Source organism: Molossus molossus, unplaced genomic scaffold, assembly GCF_014108415.1.
Source record: "Molossus molossus isolate mMolMol1 unplaced genomic scaffold, mMolMol1.p scaffold_m16_p_3, whole genome shotgun sequence".
Taxonomy (NCBI): Eukaryota; Metazoa; Chordata; class Mammalia; order Chiroptera; family Molossidae; genus Molossus; species Molossus molossus.
The window spans coordinates 32,112,431-32,137,069 of NW_023425366.1; the positions used below are offsets into that span (position 1 = coordinate 32,112,431).

The 24,639-nt window shown below is 39.3% G+C and overlaps 1 protein-coding gene across 1 annotated transcript in view; it reads left to right on the forward strand.

Moving 5' to 3' along the window:
* The window catches only part of SEMA5A (semaphorin 5A), a 428,940-nt gene that overhangs the window by 182,171 nt on the left and 222,130 nt on the right, over positions 1-24,639 (forward strand). The window contains exon 4 of the mRNA XM_036280207.1: positions 20,181-20,280. Within this exon, the coding sequence (XP_036136100.1) occupies positions 20,181-20,280 (100 nt within the window). The remainder of the gene's footprint in view (positions 1-20,180; positions 20,281-24,639) is intronic.

Here is a 24,639-nt window from a genome sequence, read left to right on the forward strand (position 1 = left end):
CCTTCTTCCCACCCCCACACACTTTGGCTTCCTTGTTTCATAGAACAGGGTTTGCAAAACGCAAGAGCCCACAGCCAGATCTGGCCCACCTCCGTTCACTGTGACGACCTTCTTGTCGGACCACCGCACCGCCACCCCTTTACATCTGTCCACAGTGACAGCCGCGGCACGGAGTGGTCGTGGCAGAGACACAGGGCCTGCAAAGCCTGAAATTCTGTTTGTCTCCTCCTAGCAAGAGTTTTCTAATTGCTCATAAAGAATAAGATCTGAACTTTCTAACCTTGATCTGCAAGACTCCCTGACCGGTCTCTGCCTCCCTTTCGCTCGCCTGGCCTCTCCTCCCACACATTCTGCCTCATTTCTGCTGCTCAGTTACCCTGTGGCATCCCCACCTCAGGGCCTCTCCCCAGACAGCTCCCCACCCTGGACCGCCTTGGACCACCCTCCTCCCAGCAGGGCTTTTCCTGATCACTCAGATCTCAGGTTATTGTCTCCTCAGCAGAGTGGTCTTCCTTGGAAATTACATAATGTTGCTCCAAGCCACATTCTAAAAATCATCTTGTTTTATTTATATTATGGCACTTATTACTTACTTTATTGATTATGTCCTCGTCACAAGAATATACACCTAATGAGAAGGGAAGAACCTTCTCTGTTTATTTTCCTGCAGTATCTCCGCTTCCAAGCACAAGGCCAGACACAGCATCATTAAGTGAGTTAGCCGAAAGAAGGCTGTCATGCCCCTGGCAGTGGATGGCCCAGTGAAGGGACATTAATGGGGTCAAGTAAGTGATTAGAGATGAACCATGATGAATGCCACGAAAATTAGGCACAGAGCAGAAAGTGCCTCTGAAGACTTTTGGGGATACATCAGGAAATGAATACATGGCACTTGTCAAGAAAAATTGAGAACAGGATTAGAAATGTATGTGTGATCCTGAATTCACAATTATCTGCAAGGAATTCATAAATGCAGCTCCTGCTTTGTCTGCACTGAGAATGCGAGCACGTAGTTTATAAGGGCTCCTTAACCACAGCCACCCATCAGTGTGTGTTCTACGGGCACTCTCTGGCTGAGCAGAGGGATGGAGAGTGCGAGTGAGGTCATTAAGGAAGAATGCAGGCAGATTCTGGGACTGCATTGTACCATGAAGCTTTCAGCATTATATTCATTCAAGGCCTGTTGCATTACATATTAGAACACAGATATACCAAACATATGTGATGCTCTCAAAGGGGGCTTCCTGCTTGTTCCATTTGTTAGAGAATAGGAGGGAAGATCATTCAGAAGGGGTGGAATCATGTTAGTAATGTGGAGGGTGAGAGTGAAGCGCTGGTTGTGGCATGACTGAGGGTCTGAGTTGGGCAAAAACAGAGAGAAGCGAAGAGCAGGTGAGTTGTTGAGGGACTGATTGCGGGAAAGGCAGTTTGATGGCCCGTGGAACCTTACAAGCAGAGGAAGCCAGTGCAAGGCGAGCACAGGGTTGCCACTTGAGGTTGGATTGCCTTCCAAAGGCTGTTACCAAGTCCATATGTCTGGAAGTTCACAGGGACACCGTTAGCTAAGAATGGACCTTCATCTGTGTGCAGATTTCACAAGAACTGAGACACTCACAACTCTGAATCGGACTTTTCTACTTTCCAATCTTCCTAAAATATGTATCCAAAGTGGATTGCATGTTGCCTTTCTTCATTGAACACCACTGTTAATTATTCAACAGAACAATGAATAACATAATGGCATGTCTGCCACTTTCCTTACTCTATTGGCATCTTGTTGGTTTCTGTGGAAGAAGACAAGGTAAAAATTCTTAAGTAGAGACATTTCTTAGGCTGGTTTAGAAAAAACATGAAGTGGCTGTGGGCTATAAAATATGTGAGGAAAGGTCACAATGAAATGTACTAATTGTATTAGGAATGACATTTACCTGTCTCATAAAGAAATTGGTGGGCTTGACCCTAGGAAAGAATTACCCTATGGAAAAGCTATAGACTGGCTACCTGAGAGATTCTGATGCTATCCGCAGGAAGCAAGAGCTCTTCCCAGATAAACAGGTTAAATAGTTCCCTGACAAAGTGAGAGAGTGATTCGATGTTTTTCTGACTCATCTAGACCAGCATATCTATATTTAAATAACTTTCAGAAAAATTTATATGGGTTTTATTATTTTACTGATTATCATCACAAGAGGAATAACCTCTTAGTTAGGGGTCCCCATAACCACGCTCAGGTTCAGTGATTTCACTAAGAATGTCGTTACATTTATAGTTATGGGGATAAAGGATACATACTAAAATTAGAAAAGTTAAGTACATAGAGCAATGTCTAAGAGAGTCCAGGTATAAGCTTCTATTTGTTCTCTCCTAGTCAAATCATCTGGACAGCACTGTTCTCTTGGCAGTGATGTGTGGCAATATGTGTGGAATATTGCCAACCAGAGAATCTCACTTGAGAAGGTTAGTGTGCAGGTCCTCTGTCCGTCCCCCGTCCCCCCCGTCCCCGTCAGTAAGCATGGAATGCCCATGTGGCTGACCTTAGTTTTTCAGTCTCTAGCCTTTGCAGAGGTAGGACTAATACAACATAGTCAAAGGTTCCCACCATCAATCACATTGCCAGCGTAGAGGACCTGGCATGGCCCAAGGCCCCCAAGTATACAAAAACACTTTTATCAGGCAGGATATTCAGAGGTCTTAGAAATTATCTTCTAGGAGCCATTCTGGGGTCAAACTTTTCTTTTTATTTATTTATTTTCCTTTTATTGATTTTAGAGAGAAAGGAAGGGAGAGGGAGACAGAGAGAGAAACATTGATGAGAGAGAACATCAATTAACTGCTTCCTGCATGCCCTCTACTGGGGATCAGACCCACAACCTGGGCATGTGCCCTGACTGGGAATTGAACCAGCAACCTCTTGGTGCATGGGTTGATGCTCAACCACTGGGCCACACTGGCCAGACTGGGGTAAAACTTTTCTTTGAAATATAAAGGGTTTGAACTCCCCAGACCTTTGGAATCGCTCACTTGAGTGATAGCATTCTGCCAGAGAATGGTAGCTTTGCAGTTAGTTAGGAGTGGTTGTCCGTGGCTTTCCTGATTTGGCAGGCTTTAGACCCTGAGCAGGTACACTGAGGTTTACATGCCATTATATGTGGTGCTAAGAAGAGGTTAAAATTGATGACAGATATTCTACCTGGTTCTCAGGGTGTTGCCAAGAGAGACAATAGGGCCATCCTCGTGGTACAGCAGTGAGATAGAGGAAACCCCGCTACTGCCCAGAGTGGCTGGAGTGGGAACTGGTAGATGGAGACCCTCCCATGCTTTAGGTACCGTGCTGAATGCTTCTTGGAAGTTAGCTTACACGTTCTTCTCAGCATCAACTATTGTTTTCTTATTTCCTCTCTATTTTATAATTTGTTAAGAAAAAGTGAAGCCACTGGTGGTAGCTTGAAAGTCTCACAGATAAAAAGTTCTGCATCCAAGATTTGACCCAAGTCAACCAAACTTGAAGAACCACTTACTTTGATTAATGATTGGGTGAATGGAGGACAGTCTCTGATTTATTTGAGGTGTTAATGGCAGTTGGTTCTGAGAAGACCCAGAGTTACCTTGTTTTTCAATAATAGATGTAGTAGAATAATGTCTCTATATTACTAAGGAAGCCCTGTTCTTAATACCTTAGATATGTTCTGTTAATAGAGTAGACACTAGCAATGATTGGCTGTTGAGCACTAGAAATGTTGCTGTTCTAAATTGAGATGGGCAGTAGTATAAAGTACACACTGGATCCCTGCCAGACAGCTCAGTTGGTTAGAGTGTTGTCCTGGTAACCAAGATTGTGCAGTCGATCCCTGATCAGGGAATATACAAGAATCAACCAATGAATGCACAGACAAGTGGAACAAAAAATTGCTGTTCCTCACTCTATCTCTTCCTCTCAAATCAATGAAAAATTTAAAAAAATTTAAAATATTATACACTTGATCTCGAGGACTTATAACATACACACAAAAGGAAGATAGCTCAAGTTTTATTTTGATATCATGTTGAAATTATATCTTGAGTTGAATAAACTATACTGTTGAAAATGTACCTGCTTTGTAACATTTTTTTAAATAGGTTTTTATTGATTTGTTTTTTAAAGAGAGAGGAAGGGACAGAAAGACAGAAACATTGATGTGAGAGAGAAACATCAATTGGCTGCCTCCTACATGCCCCCTACTGGGGATTGAGCCAGCAACCCTGGCATGTGCCCTGACAGAGAATTGAACCGGGAACTCTCAGTCCATGGGATGATGTTCAGTACACCTAGCCACACCAGCCGGAGAGTTCATAACAATTTTTAAATGTAGGTACTGGAAAATTCAACGTTATGTGTGTTCATATTATGTTTTTTATTGGACAGCATGCCTCAGAGCATTTATCATCACACTGTTCTTGAGACCAGTTAGCATTTCTTTTTGTCAGTTAAGATTTCTTGTACGTATGTCTCATCTTTGTAATTAAATTATAAATATCTCAAAGACAGAGACCTGTCTTACATTGCATCCCAATCAGTGCCTACAGTGGGTTCTTTGATGTAGCAGGTACTCAAAAATCATTTGTTGATTCCAGAAATAAATCATTGTGCTGCCCCCAAATTCTTGGTGCATACCACCCTAATGCTTAACATTTAAGTCCCTAGAAAGATCTGGTCTTTTTGGAAAGCATTCTATTTGATGTATAGATAAAGTCAGCACTTCTGCAAAAAGACCACCTTGGGACGCACTGGAATGTCCTTGGTAAGGAAACTTTCTCGCACAACCCTGGCTTGTCTCCTGCGTTCTTGTGGTTTGCTTCTTCCCCTGGACCCTGAGGTCTGCAGAGGTGGTGGCTTAGATGAGAACATGATGGTTTTCCCCTAGTAAATAGAGAGAGAAGAAACTGAGAGTGAATTGCAAGAAAGAGATATTAGCTTCAGGAAATGATCTATTTTCTGAAAGCCGAGGTCTGGCAACTCCTGGATACATGGCAGGACCAAGTGTAGGAATATCTTAAAACCAAGTGCCCTAAGGTTCTAAGACATTCCTGCAACTATCTGGTGCAGGCCCCGTGGTTACCCTGGCACACACGGGCACCACTGCTTACCCAGCAAGCACGTGGCCATGCCTGGAACAATCTGTGCCTGTCGAATAGAACTTGTTCATTTTTATGTTTTTAGTCATATTAACACCATTTGTAATTCTAAAGTTATAAATCTAAAGGAAATTACTTTTTAATGTCCTCTGGCACAACATTAAGATTTTGCAATTAGATTTTATAGCCTACAGTCATATGCTGTGGGTCACTGGGCAAAATTAAGACTCTTCTGCACTAGGAAAGTTTCCTGTAGGTGATGCAGGGCACTTAGATGCCACACAGCGTTGAAGGCAGCACAGCACTGGCACCGGCCTCAGAGCCTAGAGGACAAAGCTGGTCATAGGCCAGGAGTTTGAAGGTCTTGGCCTATGAATTTGTATAATCTTTCAATGAAAGTCTGTCTCGATGAATGGATAAGTAGAAATTGCTTCTTGTGTGAGTTATCCAGCAATAAATACCTGCCACTGATTAGCGTGGTTCTTATGTCGCGGTTACTAGGAATAATTGCTCCATATGGTCTAATGAAATAGGAGGTTTCCATGATTTTAAAAGTTATGAACAAAGGAAGGCAGTGCCGGTGGGCCAGGAGGAGTTTGAACGTCGCTTTCTGGAAGTTTCCTTTATAGCTTGCCAGCTGTGTCTCGGGTAACCCTTGGACAACTCAGAATTTCTGGGGCTAGAGTAGCCTGGACCCTCCCTAATACTGACATTTAGATTCAGAGATTGAACAAGTATTTCTGGCCAGAAATTCATGCAAACAGATGAAAACTTGGGGAAACTGGGAATCATGAACCCCACTCTTGATTCAGAATGAGAGCACATTTCCACTGGTAACGGGATGATAGTTGATGCCAGCGAAATTTTGTTTCCCAAATTTCTCTTAAAATGCATGCCCAGGAAAAATATCAAACACATATATTTAGTTCTGTATTATCCTGCAATAATCTAACTTTGAAAAAAGGACACGTCCGAAAGTCACACAAGAATGCCTGCGATGAGAGAAGCGTGCCCTCAGCCCGTCCCCAGCCAGCGTGTATCTGACAGCTGCCTCCCGTGCAGGCTGGCCGCTCCTGCCTTCTGGAGTAGTGCGTGCATTCTTTCCTAGACTTTAACAGGCTTGTGGCTAATATTTAGTGCTTATTTACATTGTGAATATATGGTATACCATGCATTCCAGGCTGTACAACATAGGTTAAAATGAGACTTGTGGTTGTCAAATTATGTTTGAGTTAAGAAGACCCAGATCAGGAACAAGTCAAGTGAACTACAACCGCTTTGGTTTCTTAGAAATGCAGCAGGCAGGCTGTCCAAGATGAAGCAGTGAACTTCACAACGACCCAAGTCCAGGGCATAGATATTCTGCAAAACTTGCAGTTTGTGGGTTTTCCCATGTGAAAATGGATTAAGTGTGTTACGTGTCATTGCAAGGAAAGCATGAAGGGACCTGACACAATACCTGACTCATGTGAGCAGATATGCAACCAAAGACAAAACGGACATGAGAAAGCACTGTTTGCAAGTTAAAACACCGTGTTTAATGTGTCATGTTCACAAATAAAAATGTCCATGAAAGTGTTTTATGCATTCTTGATATGTAGGATCCTTTTTGCTTTTACTGATATAAAGTGTTTGAATTTTTCTAATTGGTTATTATTTAAAAAATTTTTTTAAAGTATGTTTTTATTGATTTCAGAGAGAGAAAGGGATTGGGAGAGAGAGATCGAAACATCAGTGGAATGCCTTCTGCATACCTTCTACTGGGGATTGAGCCTATAACCGGGGCATGTGCCCGGACTGGGAATAGAACAAAGACCTCCTGGTGCATGGGGCAAAACTCATTCCACTGAGGCACACCAGCTGGGGCAAATAATTTTGTTTTATTTTAAAGGAAAAGTCACATCAGCGGAACATTTTGATCCTTTCATGGAGAAGATTTTGAAACAATTTCTCTCTTCTATAGTCTTTAGTATATATTTTATATATACATAAAGTTTATACTTATGATATCTCAATGTTTGCTTATGCAAATACACATGTATACAAGCATATATACATGAATGAACATACTGATGAGTATCTAGGCATAATGATGCACAACTATATACACATCTGTATCTAGATATTTATATATGTAAATATATACTTATTTATATATCTATGTATCTGTGCATGTATATATGTGTGAATAAACACAAGTATATACATACACATTCATATACACACATATGTAAATATATTGAACCTAAATATAGATATAGATATTCTAGTCCCTTAGAAGACTGCATTTAGAGAGTTGTAGGTGTGCTGACTGAGACCACTCCATGATCTTCCCCTTGTTCGTTCTACTAGTGTTCCAGAGGGGGAGATACAGATTGGTAACGAAGTCACAGGACAACATTTTCCCCTTTGCCTCTCATTGGCATGTGGCTTTGAGCATTCATGTCACTTCTTTGCCCATAGTTTTACCGACGATGAAGTCCAGGGGGTTGATGGCATGGCAGCCAATGTCATGTCCTGCTACAACTACTTTGATTCTACTAAGTCTAGATAGGAGTTACAGTGAAAGTAACTGAGCTGAAACATTTGGAGGAACAAAGTTGGTTTGATATTTTTCAACCTTTCTACAAAGCTAAACTTAGGTGGAGTGTATTTGCCTTTTCTAAGTGAGTTGATGTAACTGAGACCTGTCTTGGATGCAACATGATGAAGGAGATACATTTTCCATTGTTGGGGTCGTCTTCCTCTGGATGCCTTGTTGTGTGTGGTGGACCCTGTTTCTATCTGCTTTGCTCTGGGACTTTGCTTTTCTCCAGTTGTGCCCTGACCAGCGGGCAAATTGGGCTGTTCACTCCTGTCTCCTATCTGAAAACACCACCAATTTCTTCTTTTGGTGGGTGGCAACTGCTATTTTTAATAAATTATTTGATGCTGCTAATTACTAGGTGCTAAGCATTGATGTATTTCATACATTCCTTGGAAAATTGATTTTAAATGTTGACCTCATGGGAATATTTTCTGTGTCCTACCCTGGGTTTAAATTTAAGTGTATTTGCTTACCTCTCATGTTACATTTGGTGATATATAACTTGTCAAAATCTCAGGATTTCTAACTTTTATTTTTTATTTCTACAAAAAAGATTATAATAGGTCATTATATAGAATTATGAGCATTAACCAAAAATGAAATTGTTAACATGTAAAAATACCTAATCAGTTCTAACAACCAAGTAAACACTGAAAGTATAGACAGTAAGAAAAAAGTGTAAATAAGACACAGCGGTTATTCTGATTTGTCTTTTTTCAAAAGCAGTGATGTTTGTGAATATGCACACTTCAACTCTGAGAAAGTGTTTTGCCTTGACTTGCCACTCAACAAACACATGATTCTTTGGGACTGTCCATGTTAGAAATGTCAAAGCCTGGAGAAAAATTTTATTAGATTTTATTTGAGCCAAAGTCACAACAGTTGCCGGGAAGCAAGGTCTCAGATGCTCAGGAAAATAACAGTTTTGCAGCTTCTTTAATGCATTTGAAATTAAGGAGGGAATTTAAGGGAAGAGTACATGGAAGGGGAAGAAGGCAGAGACTGGAGTATAGGAGAGCTGAGACGATTATGTGCTCTCTTGAAGGGAGGTACACTTATTTCAAAGTTGTGTTCATCTAGATGCACAGAAACAACAGACAGGGCTTGCTTAAGGCAAAGATAAACCTTTTCATAAAAATACTTATATTCCTGGGGTATGACTACCCACCATGACCTGCCAAATTAGGAATTTATGATTAGATCACCCTGTGCGGTTATTTTTTTGGCTCCACAGGGTGAGATCTATTGTCGTCACAGAATTTCAGACAGGACTCAGGTAGCTAAAAGCCTGATGTATCTTATTTTGGGGGGTGAAACATGGCACGGGGATGCTGCCAGCCTACTACCAGACATAAGATTGACTTGCTGTGAGTGATGGAGGGCGGAACAGGCCTGGAAAAGCAGACTGGAAGGGAGGAGGAAGGAAAATGACAGCCGTCGGGTCATAGTGCAGTGCACCAGCACAGTCCTGCCTCACTGCTCTCCTTGTGGCGTTTTAGAATTCCACTCCTCTGTTTTCCAATCATACTTTTAGCCCAGAGTGCATTGGTCGAATAGTTTATGTACGTAATGCACTGAAGCTGAAAATGAAGTCTGTAGAAGGAAGATGCATGCCAACTTTAAAGAGCAATAGGTGTCTCTGAGATAGGACAGTTCCTTTCACCACTTGGGGAAAGGAAAGGGCAGACAAAGAGAATTTCCAGAATGTTCAGCAAACACTACAGCCTGCCTTGCTCCTCCTGCCCTGCCTGCCCCGCTGTCAGAAGTGCCCTTCTGGAGGAGGTGAGAACCCAGCTGGGGCATTTTCAGGAGTGTCCTGTCCCCCATATCACAGCTGAATGACTTAAACTGCTTAGAAATCCAGCCATTGCTCATTCCCCTTCTCATTCCAGAATTTTCTTCACTTCAGTAAAGCAGATCGATGGTAGTATTGACATTTCCTCTCCCCTTACTTACATAGAGACCCTTGGATCATAAAACCTTATGAGTGACAATGGTGAATATTTTTGCCATGGCTGGTTTTGCTCAGTTGTTAGAGCGTAGGCCTGTGGAACAAAAAATCTCCGGCTTGAGTCCTGTCAAGGGCACATGCCTCAGTTGCAGTTCAGCCCCAGGCGCTAGTCAGGGTCTTTGGGGAGGCAACCAATCAATGTGTCTCTCTCACACCGATGTTCTTCCCTCCCTCCTTCCCTCCATCCCTCCCTCCTTCCCTTCCTCCCTCCTTTCCACTCTGAAAAAATCAATGGGAAAGTATCCTAGGGTGAGGATTAAAAAAAAGGTGAATGTTTTTTCTTTCTTTTTCTTTTTGTTACAGATGTTTCCCCCCCTCCCCCCAGGACCTCCTCCTCCTCATCCCACTCCCCTTACCCCTCTAGCATTGTTGTCTATGTCCACTGGTTATGCATACACGCATATAAGTTATTTGGTTCATCTCATCCATTCCCCCTGCCCACCTACTCTGAGGTTTGTCAGTCTGAACCATACTCCTTTCTATGTCTCTGGGTCTATTTCATTCATCAGCCTACCTTGTTCATTATATTCCACAAATAAGTGAGATCATGTGGTATTTGTCTTTCTCTGATTGGCTTATTTCTCTTAGCATAATACTCTCGAAGTCCTTCCATGTTGTCTCAAAGGATAAGAGATCTTTCTTTCTTACAGCTGTATAGTTAGTATTCCATTATGTATATGTACCACAACTTTTTTATTCACTCATTTATTAATGGGCACTTGGGCTGTTTCCAGATCTTAGCTATTGTAAATAGTGCTGCTATGAACATGGGGGCACATATATTCTTTCTGATTGGTGTTTCAGGCTTCTTAGGATATATTCCTAGAAGTGGGGTCACTGGGTCAAATGGCAATTCAATTTTTAATATTTTGAGGACACACCATACTGTTTTCCATAGTGGTTGCACCAGTCTGCATTCCCACCAGCAGTGTACTAGAGTTCCCTTTTCTCTACAGCCTTGCCAACACTTGTTGTTTGATGATTTGTTGATGGCGGCTATTCTGACAGGTTTGAGGTGATACCTCATAATTGTTTAATTTGCATCTCTCTGATGATTAGTAACGTTGAGCATTTCTTCATATGTCTCTTGGCCATTTGTTTGGAGAGGTGTCTATTTAGCTCCTCTGAATGTAGTTGTCCAATTTTCCCAACACCATTTATTAAAGAGGCTGTCTTTACTTCAGCTTTGTCTAATATTAATTGAGCATAATGTCTTGGGTCAATTTCCGGTTCCCTATTCTATTCCATTGATCTACATGCCTGTTCTTATGCCAGTACCAGGCTGTTTTGATTACAGTAGCTTTGTAGTATAATCTAATATCTGGTATTGTGATCCCACATACCTTGTCTTCTTTTTCAACATTTCTGTGGCTGTTTGGGGTCCTTTTTGGTTCCATATGAACTTCTGAAGTAATTGTTCTAGTTCTGTGAAATATGTCATTGGTATTTTGATGGGGATTGCATTTAATCTATAGATTGCTTTGGGTAGTATGGACATTTTAATGATGTTAATTCTTCCAATCCACAAACAAGATATGTGCTTCCACATTTTTATATCTTCCTCTATTTCTTTTTTCAATGTTCTGTAGTTTTCTACAAATAGGTCCTTTACTACTTTGGCTAAGTTTATTTCTAGGTATCTTAACTTTTCGCTGCAATGGTAAATAGGATTGCTTTTTTAGTTTCTCTTTCTGTGAGTTCATCATTGGTGTATAAGAATGCCGTTGATTTCTTGATGTTAATTTTGTATCCTGCTACCTTGCCAAATTTGTTTATTAAATTTATCAGACTTTTGATGGAGTCTTTAGGATTTTCTATGTATAGTATCATGTCATTTGCAAATAAAGACACTTTCACTTCCTCCTTTCCAATTTGGATTTATTTATTTATTTATTTTTTTTCCTGTCTGTTTGCTGTGGCTAAGACTTCTAGTACTATGTTAAATAAGAGTGGTGAAAGTGGGCATCCCTGTCTTGTTCCTGTTCTTAACGGAAATGCTTTTCATTTCTGCCCATTGATATCATGTTTGCTGTAGGTCTTTCATATGTGGCCTTTATTATATCGAGATATGATCCCTCTATTCCCACATTGCTGAGCATTTTTTATCTGAAATGGGTGCTAGATTTTGTCAAGTGCTTTTTCAGCATTTATTGATATGATCATATGGGTTTTATTTTTCATTTTGTTTATGTGGTGTATCACATTTATTGATTTGCAAATATTGTACCAGTTTTGCATCCCTGGGATGAATCCCACTTGGTCATGGTGAATAATTTTTTTTAATTTATAGCTGGATTTAATTTGCTAGTGTTTTGTTCAGGATTTTGGCATCTATGTTCATCAAGGATATTGGCCTGTAGTTTTCTTTCTTTATAGTGTCTTTTTTGGTTTTGGAATTAGAAGTATGCTGGCCTCATAAAACGAGTTTGGAAGTCTTCCTTCTTGAAGTTTTTGGAATAGTTTGAGGAGAATGGGTGTTAGTTTTTTTTTTGAATGTTCGGTAAAACTCCCCCATGAAGCCATCTGGGCCTGGGCTTTTGTTTGCTAGAAGAGTCTTGATTACATCTTCAGTTTCCTTAGTTGTTATTGGTCTGTTCAAGTTTTCTCTGTCTTCCCGGTTCAGTTTTGGGCGACTATGTGGTTCTATAAATTTGTCCATTTCGCTTAGATTGTCCAATTTGTTGCTGTATAGTTGTTCATAGTATTTGTTAACCATCTTTGTATTTCTGTGGTGTCAGTTGTTACTTCTCTTCTTTGATTTCTGATTTTGTGTATTTGGGTTCTCTCTCTTTGTTTGGTGAGTCTAGCTAAGGGTCCATCAATGTTGTTTATCTTTTTAGAAAACCAGCTCTTTGTTTCATTGATCCTTTGATTTTTTCTTTTTTCTTTTTTTTGGTCTCTATGTCATTTATTTCTGCTCTGACCTTTACTATTTTCTTTCTTCTACTTGCTCTGGGGTTTTCTTTTGGTTTGCTTTTTAGTTATTTAAGTTGTGAGGTTAGATAGTCAATGAGAAATTTTTCTTGTTTCTTGAGGTAGGCCTCTTTTGGTACATCCCATAGATTTTGTGTTGTTGTGTGCTCATTTTCATTGGTTTTCAGGGAGTTTTTCATTTCTTCCTCGATCTCCTCAGTAACCCATTCATTGTTTAATAACATGCTATTTAGCCTCCATGTGTTCAAATGTCTATGCATCTTCTTATTGCAATTGATTTCTAGTTTCATGTCATTGTGATCTAAGAAGATGCTTGATATGATTTCAATCTTCTTGAACTTGTAGAGATTTACTTTGTGTTCTAACATGTGTTCTGTCTTTGAGTTGTCCCGTGTGCATTTGAGAAGAATGTGAATTCTGCAGTTTTGGGGGTGTAATTCTCTGTAGATATTTATTAAATCCATTTGATCTAGTGTTTCATTTAGAGTCTGTGTTTCCTTGTTAATTTTTTGTTTAGAAGATTCATCTAGTGATGTCATTGGGGTGTTGAAGTTCCTTGCTATGATTGTATTGCTGTCAATCTCTCCCTTGAAGTCCTGCAGAAGATTTAAAATATATTTGGTGCTCCTATATTGGGTGCATATATGTTTACCAAGGTTATATCCTCCTGTTGGATAGATCCTTTCAATATTATGTAGTGGCCTTCTTTGTCTCTGGTTATGGCCTTCATTTTGAAATCTATTTTATCAGATATGAGTATTGCTACACTAGTTTTTTTGCTTTCCATTTGCTTGGAAGATTATTTTTTCATCTCTTCACTTTCAACCTATGTTAATTTTTGTTGTGAGGTGGGTCTCTTGTAAATAACATACAGATGAGTCCTGCTTTCTTATCCAATCAGCTACTCTCTGTCTTTTGATTGGGGCATTCAGTCCATTTACATTTAAGGTTATTATTGATATATACTTATTTATTGCTATTTGGTTTATTGTTGTTATATTTTTCATCCTATTTCTACTAATTACAGCAGTGCTTTTCACATTTCTTGCAGTTCTGGTTTGTTGCTAATGTATTCCCTTAGCCCTTTTTTTTTGTCTGGGAAGCTCTTTATTTGACCTTCTATTTTGAATGATAGCCTTACTGGATAGAGTAGTCTTATTTTCAGATCCTTGTTTTTCATGACCTTGATTACTTTATGTTATTTCCTTCTGGCCTGTAGTGTTTCTGTTGAGAAGTCAACTGATAGCCTAATGGGGTTCCTTTGTAGGTAACCTGTTGCTTATATCTATTGCTGCTTTTAGGCTACTCTCTTTGTCTTTAATTTTTGACATTTCAATTACTATGTGTCTTGGTGTGGGCCTGTTTGGGTTCTTCTTACTTGGTGCTCTCTCTGCTTCATGAACTTTAATGCCTTCTTCTTTCAGCAAGTTAGGGAAGTTTTCTGTCATTATTTCTTCAAACATATTCTCTAACCCTTCCTCTTCTTCTTCTGTAACTCCTATGATGCGAATGTTATTTGTTTCCAGTTGTCCCACAGTTCTCTTAAGTTGTCTTTCTGTTTTTTTTAAATTGTTTTTTCCTTTTGATTTTCTGAATGGTTGATTTATTTTCTACCCTGTCTTCTAATTCATTGTTCTGGTCCTCTACTCTGCTGGTTAGTCCTTCCAATGTGTTCCTTATTTCTGCTATGTCATTCTTTATTTCTACTTGGTTGGTTTTCAGTGTTTCTATATCTTTACTCATGTCGAGCTCCTTACCCATGCTGTTGAGCTTCTTACCCATGCTGTTGAGCTTCTTTAAGATCATGGCTCTGATCTCTACCTCTGATAACTTGCTTAACTGTATTTTTTTTATCTTATCTTCAGTAGAGTTCTCCTGTGTTTTCATTTGGATTTTGTTTCACCATTTTGGATATTTCAGTGGGTTTTGGAGCCTGCCAAATTTTCTCTGTGGGTGTTGGTGTTCAGTTGTTTGTGCCTCCTTGTAGTGAGTTTGGGTGAGTGTGGGAGGACCCATGTTCAACACCACTATCAGTCTTACTTTCCTGGGTAGATTTGCAAGCCCAGGAAATGTTCAGTTATTCTCTAGCTTTTTGCCTGGATGCTGTCTCAGTTACTTGATGAGCCTTGGGTTGTAGTCTTAAGCTGAATGAAAAACTTCCTCAGGTATTCAGTCTAAGACAATTTCCTGAGGGTGGGGCAGATGCTGGTTGTTAATGAGCCTCAATTTGCATTTCTCTGGCCCAGCTATGTGGGGTTAATTTTCTGAGGGAGGGGCTACTGCCTCTCCCCAGAGCTGTGGGAAGAAGCAAGATGGCCACTGTCCTGTGTGGCTGTGACTTGGCTAAAACTCTGAGCACCTTCCAAATTTTGGGTGTTCCCACAGAGTTTCAGTCCAGTGCGCCCTCCCTGTACCGGAGCCCAAGGTTCGTCGCTGTAGCTAATTTAGTGCTCTGTCTTGGCCTTGTGCGCTGTGGAGCCGGTTTGGTATTTTTACCCCGAGAGAGCTGCTCATAGATGAAACCGCTGCTGTCTCTGGGATCCTAAACTGCCCTCTTGCACCTCCACAGACCTACCAGGCTCTAATCAGTGTCTTTTTTCCTGTCCCTGGTTATGTGGTCCTCTCCAGCTGCTTTTCTGTTGCTTTTTCCTGACAATTTGTTTTTATTTCAGTTGTAATTTCTGTTTGGTCCTGGGAGATGGTCTGTGTAGCTTCCATTCACTCCGCCACCATTTAGAAAATCTTGAATGTTTTTTCTTGTAGAGCTTAACTGACTTGTAGACTATGGCTATTAATAATAACAATAGTAAAAACAATAAACATTGCATTTACAGGTTGACATAGTAGCTGGCTTTTGGAGACCCTACCTTCTGCTACTGCATCTTACTTTTCTCTAGTTCTTAGTTCAAAACCCAGAGGGTGGAAATTTTTGTTTAACAGTACATATTAGTGTGAATAAACTCACTTTCCAAATGAAGAGGTTGTTGGTATTCTTTTTTCCTGTTACTTTTAAAATGTGTCCCACAGGAAGGTACATTTTTGATTTAATGCAGTTTAATAGTTGCGCATCATAGTTGCCAAAATTAAGAGCTGAATCTTACTAGCTGTTGAGGTCAGCAGGACTTGGTTTACTCACCTGTAATAGGGTGTGAGAAATACAGGAATTAAAATTTGTCAAATACATAGGCGAGCATCTAGCAGAGGCATACCCTGTTTAAGTGTTAGCTATGTTTGTTAGCTGCTTTACCAGTAGTCATGTTGTCAGCTTTATCATTATCTCTGTGCAGTGTTAGATGTAGATTAAATCAAAATATAATTTCATGATAATTGGAAAGAGTAAGCCTTGATTTGCACTCATATTTTTTTTTATATTTTGTTGCTACCTGAGCTTCTGTGGCTTTCTCCACCATCCCCTGGTGCCTTGTGACTCAGTTTCCAATATAGGTTTCAAGTTTCCCAAGGAAGTGTTGCCACCCTACATTCTTGATGCAATTGACAGAAGTTTGAAGGAGAAAAGAAAGAATCTCAGGCTGCTCTGTCACCCTTATTCCACCAGAGAGGTTTCCTGCTCAGTGTTTGCCCGCAAGTCAGCTCGGTCTCAGGTGATCAGTGCCTGACGTCCAGCCTCTGCAGACGCCATCCATCTGGTTTGGAGAACGACTGTCAGGTTTTGGACAGGTGCTGTTCTTCATCAGCGCAATTTCCTGTGATCCTTACTTAGCAGCCTCTAAAAGGTTTTCTTGGCTTATAACCATCATACCTTGGATATTTGTGGAGTGTTTAATTATTTTTTTAAATAGCAACTTTTACTACTTTCTTGTCCTTTTTTTGGTTTGGGGAGTTGGCTAATTTGAATCTGTTATGCTAGTCTATAGTTTGAATATACCAGTTACTTGGACCACATTTATTAATACTGGATATATATTTATAAAAGTAATTTTTTTGTGAAGCAGTGACACTGGGTTCTTTGAAAAATTGAATCAGTACACTTGTGATAGACTTTACAAAGCAATTATGTCAGTGCTTATATAGTAGTAAGAGAAGGCACTACGAATCATTGCAGCTAATTTTGCAATAGAAAATCTTTGCCAGAAGGCATATTTTTTTCTTTCTAAATATGTTTTTATTGATTTTTTTTTTTTAAAGAGAGAGAGCGGGAGGAAGGGAAAGGGAGAGAGAGAGAGAAACATTCATCCATTTTTGGGAAAGATGACATTCAACCAACTGAGCCACACTGGCCAGGGCTGCCGGAGCCCATGTTTCAACAATCATGTTTGTGCAATGAATGGATTAGATAGTGTGATTATTATCAAATATTTAAAATTATCTACAGAGTATTCAATTCAAATTTCTAGGTTTTATGTTACTATTTAATTTGCACACAATGGTCATTTTGGCTCCTATATTTAAGTTCCATTTCATCATTTGGTTTTTTTCAGTAAGATCAGAGAGAGGGTTGGAAGGAAATAGTGAATCCATTATTTTGGGGAAGTGAGCATGTATTAAGAAAGTCAATGTTTGTCCGGCTGGTGTGGCTCAGTGCTTGAGTGTAGACCCATGCACCATGAGGCGCTGGTTAGATTGCCAGTCAGGGCACATGCCCAGGTTGTGGGCCTGATCCCCCTTGGGGGTATGTAGGAGGAAGCCAATTGATATTCTCTTTAATTGATGTTTCTATCTCTCCCTCTCCCTTCCTCTCTCTCTAAAATCAAATATAGGAAAAAAATTAAAAAAAGAAAGTCAATGTTATTGAAAATTATTTATCCCTAACTCATCTCATGCTGTGTCCTCCCCTGATTGCCTCACTCATCCTCATTTTTCTTTGGCCTCTGATGAGCTTATTCACCACCACCTGCCCTGTCCTCTCATCTCCTGACTCTGTATTCTTGTAGCTCTTCTTATGAGCCCATAACTGTTCATTTTTCCAATTCCTTAGAAAGCAGGTTCAATAAATCTTCATGACACTATTGAACTCTGTTATTGTGGTGGTGAATTCTACCGATAGATTTTCTGATGTTATGCTTTTCTGAGCCATCCTTGTTTTTCTGAATTAAATCTAGCCTCTGTGTGTGTGTGTGTGTGTGTGTGTGATGTTAACACAGCTATCCTTAAGAGTGTTTCAGCTGTGTTCTTAAATGAGATGGCCCATAAATTTTCTTCCTTATAATTTCCTCGTCTAGCCTTAATATCAAGATTATCAAGATCATAATAGCCTCAAGATTGCTGAAAGAAGAGAAGCTTTACTTCTTTGTCTAATTACTGAAATAACTTATATAAAATTGGACTTATGTATTTCCTAAGGAGTTGATAAAACTTAAGTGTAAAACAGCCTGCAGTCCTTTCCGTGGATGGGGATTATTAGGTATTTTGTTTGGGTGTTTGAAGACTATAATGAAAAAGTACTTAAAAAAAATTTTTTTAATGAGGGAACTGTGTATATACTTATTTACAGATGGGAAGAGACTTTGTAACATTGGAGATTAATTAGAGGACAAAAGAGGTAATTCAGGGAAAGGATTAAAGATGAGGGAAGAGATGAGATTGAAACCAAGTCGCAGGGACTGTTTTTCAGGAAGAGGATAGAGTACAATGATTCTGATCTTTGAGGGAAAGTTGAGATGACAGGTATTGATTTAGGTATATTTTCAGTTAGACAGATGGGTTCGTACAGGAACTTTGTCCCCAGGCCCTCCTGGGATCCAATAAGACAAAAGACCCTGTGATGTGCAGAGGTGAGCGAGGTAGACCTTGTGGAGGAGTGAGTGCACATGAAGATCAAAAAAGGAGAAAATGTGCTGATTGTCCAACTTGGATCTAGGGTTAACCGTAAAAATGTGTAGTTTTAATGGGGAAGCTAGTTAGCAATTTAAGTAAGGAAAATTGGACAATATTGACAGAACTATGTGCTGTTAACTCATTTTCCCCTCTCCACATGACTCCTTTTATTATTTTAGGAAGTAGTGTAACCATTGCTCTGTATAGGATTTAAAACATGAAATATGTGGGTTCCTCCTGGTTTTTATTGGTCACTTTCTTTCTGTTCTTTTAAATGAAAAGAAATATAAATGCACAGGAAATGAGAACGCAAATCTTTTCTCTTGTTTTACCTAAGCATCTTTCCTTTGTATATATGAATACTTCATGTACTCATATAAACACCTGTATTTATAGATACTGGGTTTAAAGAAAATATTAGGGCTAGTTCCCTAACTGAATTAATAAATTCCTGGAAGGATCATTTATTAATAACTTTTTATACCTCTAGTGCCCTTTATATACTTTGCTATAAATACTTTTTTCAATTGACTTGCCTGTAAGATGAAGACATTTATATAAAGTACTAAAGAAAAAAATCAAGATGCCATACCCATGAAAACTTCAAAAACCAAATACCACTCTCTACATAACTCAACCTAGGTTCCCTTTAAGCAGAATAGAACTTTCGGTTCATGTCATTTTATCCTCAGTCACCAATGTAGAAAAATGCCATATTTCTTAAACAAAACTATCCCTTGAAAATCATCTATCTTATTTGCATAAACAAAGGCATTTTTACAGTGCATGCTATGGGACTTGGGTGTATTTCTACATTAGATCTCTTTTTAGCATCTGCTTTTGCTGGAAGTGATTTTTCCTGTACTGCACATTTTTTCCTTGAATCAATAATTTTGTTGATTTGACAATTGTTATGTGTTTGTTTAGTCAATGAGGTATCACTCAAAATGTTTAATCCAACAAAAAGAGACAATCAGGTAATACGGTTAATTGTCAAGGCTGATGATGAGGTTTGACACAAATGGCAAGATGAGTCACTGAATATTTTTCAGGGTCAGAAAGGAGCTAATGAAATTTACAAAAATGGCTCATGAAGCACCATTATAACTGTCTTCAAATACTATCATTTTATAAGAATAGGACTCTAGGCTGGAAGCCACTTAATAGGATTTAAGAGTGCTTATAAAAAAGAAATGAAAAAACCAAACCCTGTCTCTAAATAGTGGCTGTTTCCTTATTTCCCTCAAAAGAAAAACGCAAATGAGGCCGAGAAGTAACTGTGGATCTCTCATCTAGGATGGACGAGTCTAATCATGGGGCCAAAATAGAAACTCAAAGAAGGGATATGGAATGTCCACTTTGAATGAAGGCAAATGGTGTTCCTATGAGGGCTTTTGTGATTTTTCCGTCTTCAGCGCTTTCCTGTCAGGTTGCAGAGGAAATGGCCTTTTCTGTGAATGCTGTGTTATTTTCTGCCCTGCCCAGAGCCTATGGGGAAATACACATCTGGCTTGTAAATCACAACCAAGCATCTGTACCCTGCTCCCTCTTTATTGGGTGACTGTCTTGTGCTTTACACATTCTCAGCGTGGATTATGTGACATCGGATGGAAACCTCCAGTGGTCCCTCAACAGTCACATTGGGGGACCTTTACATCCTCTCTGAAATGTAATGTTTGCTACCTGACGTGCACTCTCTGTGGTCCCCAAAAGAAAAATCATTCATTTTTATCTTTTCATTTATTTATTTTTCCTGTTTAGAAATTGGCCCCTGGTTACGGGAGTTCAGAGCGAAGAATGCTGTGGATTTCTCGCAGTTAACATTTGACCCAGGACAGAAAGAACTTGTTGTAGGAGCAAGGTGAGAGATCTTACGTTTTGCCACCACAGATATTTTCGGACTTCATTTTACATCTGTGCAGTTACACATGAGCTGCTCTGCCACAGTTGACCAGTGCTGAGTAATGATTCTTCTAAGTAGAAAATCCAGTGTGTCATCAAGTACACTCCTAATAGCAGGATCACCACTGCTTTTTACAGCAACTGTTTATTGGGCCCTCCCCATGTGCCATGAACTGTTCTAACATGAATTCATTCCCTTTTCCCTCCTGTGAATCCTGAGAGGTAGGTATTATCAACATCCCTATTTTAGAGATAGGGAAATTGAGGCATGAAGTGAATAAATACCTTGCCCCTGGGCATGTTTATTATGTCTAATAAAAGATGGACCCAGGTTTCAGACCCAAGCAATTAGACTTCAGAAACCATGTTCTCAACTTCTTACTAGATTCCTCAGTAAAATTATATCCATTCTGGCCCTTGTTACCTTTCTTTGTGACCTTGTTTAGGCCATTTACCAGCCAACTGAGAATTCAAGGAACTTGTTGCTATTTATATCGATTAAGGTTCACAAGTTTCTGCATCCAGGTCAACATTTGACATTCCAGTTTGTTAGTGAGGCCAAATCTTGCTTTTCCCTCATACTTACCATGACTTCCTTAGAAAATGTGCATAATCCCTGCATTCAGATTATCTGTACTGCCCATGTATTTTGAGGATGATGTATAAAAAAAACTGCTTTACATCCATCTCTTAGGGAAAATGACATTGAACTTGAAGAAAGAGGCAATTTGTAGATTTGGACTCTTCAGGCACCAAGCAAAGTACTTTGGACAGTGGAATGCTCACATCTCTTTTGCCAAAATTTACTAGATTATGAAACATATTTTTATAGCAAGAGAGGTTGTTCAGTTTCCACACAGACCTGAATGAATCTAAATCTGGGTTAGGTTCTGGGCACTCTAGACAAACATTGAACGTTTTCTAGGATTATTGCTTTTGCCATCAGATTTTAAGGAGCCCTTGTACATCCACCGAACACTTGAAGACATTAAGATGTATGCTCTTAACTTTAAATGAATAGACAGAAGTTGTTTTTTTTTCCTGGCACTGAACATGCCACCTGAATCTCTTTTGATATCTGTGTGTAGACAATGAGTGTGGACTGGATAGGCTCACTTGGTGTGTTTTTGCCTACTTTAGCCCATTGAGAATACTTGGTGGATTTCTGATGCTAAGTTCCATGAAAATCCATCCCTGGAGCCTGGGCTGTTTATTGCAAAGATTTTTACCTGGCCTGTTGGCCCAAGATTTTTCTCTTCATTCCACATACCATTGCCAATGCCATCTTTTTAAATATCTGCTTATAGTATATCCCATTGGATAACACTGGCTCTTTGGTGGGTCCTCCAGACCCTCTGTCTTGTGGTCCCACATCTCTTACAGACTCACCTTTTTTCATTCTTATATAGTGCAGGCATGTGGAATTATTTATGTTACCCACAAAGTAAACACTTCTCTTTCTTGCCTCTGGGATTTGCTTACTTTTATGGAATATTAGCTATCTACCCAACCCACCCCAAATTATCTACTAGGTGAACTTGTACTTGTAACAAGGATCTGGCTCAAGGCTCCTCATGCAGCTGGAGCTGTTCTGTTCCTTGCTCTCTGTTGTCCTTTTAGAATTCCTGTTATACAATACCTGTCATCCACCTTCATCAGTGCGCTTAATGCATTACTTCTTATCCAGTGTACCCCCATTATCAGATAGTGACTTACTAAATGGTAGAGAGGATATCTCTCTCTTGTCTTTGTTCTCTAGAATATAGCAGTTCTTCCTCCTGGTAAAAGCTCAGAAATGTTTTTTGTTTCAATATATATATTTCCAGGATTTGATTTGTATATGTGCCCCTCTGCATCTGCAGGAAACTTAAGGGAAAGGAATTAGAAAATGTAATTGATTGATTCCAGATACCTACAATTGGGCAAGGACATAAGGGAGTTGCCACTATAAACATCTAAGTTAACCTTTATGGAAGGTGGACTCTTTCCCTTAGTGGGAATGGGGTGTTGGTGAGGGGAGGTCCCCTGCCGGGATAACAGGTGCAAATATGACCTCAACTGGTATAGGTGGGTCAAAATCCTTTATGGAATTTTAATGAATTTTGGAAAAGATTTTCTTGTGAGTTTGACTAAAATGACTATCATTTCATTTCTGGAGGTTGAACAAGCAGCACCACATGTGCATATACTCTGCTTGTGGTTGGTATTTGATCAATGACACACAGTCTCCTAATGAATGTGAAAAGCCATTGAGCAAAATGGGGCTTAGAACAGACATCTCATGGTCTGCCTTGGCTGGAGAGATGGCTGGGGATTGTTCCCAGGGGACACCCATCCCTGAAGGTCTTCATCCTAGTGGCCCTGGAGGTTTCCATCCCAGTGTACCTGGAAATCTTTATCTACCTCATCTCTCCACAGTCCTAGCCCAGCCACACTGGTAGGGATGAGTCAACCTAGCACACAGTATGGCAACCAGGAGCAATAGGATCTCCAGACTTAACACATAAAAGTCCAGGATATGCAGTTATATTTGAATTTCAGGTAAGCAATCCTAGGACATGGGCTGTATTTTCTATTCTAGTACAGTGCATAGTACATTGTAGGCACTCGATAATTAAAAGAAAGAATAGACTGGACTTGCTTAACTGCGTGACCTTGAACCCATTTCAAAGTCTAATGTTCTCATCTTTAAAATTGATATAATTATTTCTATGCTTTTCAGCTGTTGTGAGGATTAAATGAAATAATCCATAATAAGTGATCATCACAGTAGCAGGCACCCAGTAAGCATGCAGCGGTAGGGAGCTCTGTGGATATCTATGGGATTTGGCATATGATATTGGCAGATGTCACTTAGTAAGAATAGGAATTTTACCTAGAAAACTTGGTTGGACTAGGCTCAGAATGTTTGGGAGGGAGTATGAGCCAATTATAAAACTTTAAAAATAAGCCAGCCCTCAGATTCCTGTTTGGGTAGGCTTGACCTAGCAAAAGAAGTTTAGATAGCAGGTGTATATTCTAGAAATATGTAATGGTTTAAATATATGATTAGAAAAAAAATACAATGAGAGGTCTTTTTTTTTCATATTAGCACTAGGCATTGTAAAATTGTTTATTAGATGGTTTCATTTTATACCAGCGACACTTTATCTTTCTGAAATTGAATTCAGTTCAAGATTCTTTGGCGCTTTGCCAAAAGAACTTCATTGTGCTGCAAAAGAAAAGCCTTTGTTTGGGCGATTTGGGCTGTGTAGTGCCAGAAAGTCCTTGCATCTGAATTCATACATGTTCTGAACGGACCCCTACATTTAACATCGCTAAGGAGCACATTGTCTTTCATGATATTTTAAAAGCGTTGACATTCATATCCTGTTTATCCAAGCCTCTTAAAAATTAATAATGTTGATGTTTTCAGTGATGAGGTACAGGAATTTTTATTCTAGAAAATATAGAAAATACAGTAAAGCATAAAGGAAAAACACAATTTCAGAAATAATCATGGTCAACCTTTTTAGTTATTTCCCTGCAGTATTTGATTTCTATTGGTTTATATTTATGATTTATATTTAAAATATTAAAAAAAAACATTTTTTTGGTCTAAATCTTACTAATAGTGGCTCCCATGATATATAGATAAAAATAATAATTCCAGAATGAAGGAATGTGTTATAGTTTAGAGGTAAATGAATAGATAATTATGAAAATAATGATAGTACTAATGCACCACAAAGTTGACACAGTGTAAGTTTCCTGCCTTTAGAATTTAACACTAGATGTAAGGGAATGTGATTACATTTTAATTCTCCAAATGAATCTGATGCTCTTTAGTGTTTCAGGTTCACTGTAAGGATGGCAGGAGAGTCTGTGCTGAATTTAAATATTATTCCAAACGGTGACTACTTGGCGTGCATACAGCGCAGGGCGTTTACAGATTAGCCTTATTTTTATAAAGCATAAAGCCATACAGAGCTAAGGAAAAGAAATTTTTATCAAAGATTTTTGTTTGTTTGTTCTTTGAGTTAATTTCTTCCTATAGTTTTATTTCAGTAATCTTCATTGTCCCTGACAAGGTCAGTGTCACATACATGTATACATTGCAGGGCATAGCAAGAACACACCTGTAAGTTGTAAGTGCTCACACAATTTTCTGTGAGTTGAGGAGGCTCACCCACTGGCTTATGATTAAAGTGGTGGGATGGAATCCCTTATACCCAGTACTTGGGTCAGGTAATCATCAAAATTGATGACAAATATAATTATTTTTGTCACTGGAAGTTTTTAATTTTAATTCTATTAAAATTGCATCATAAAATGGGGG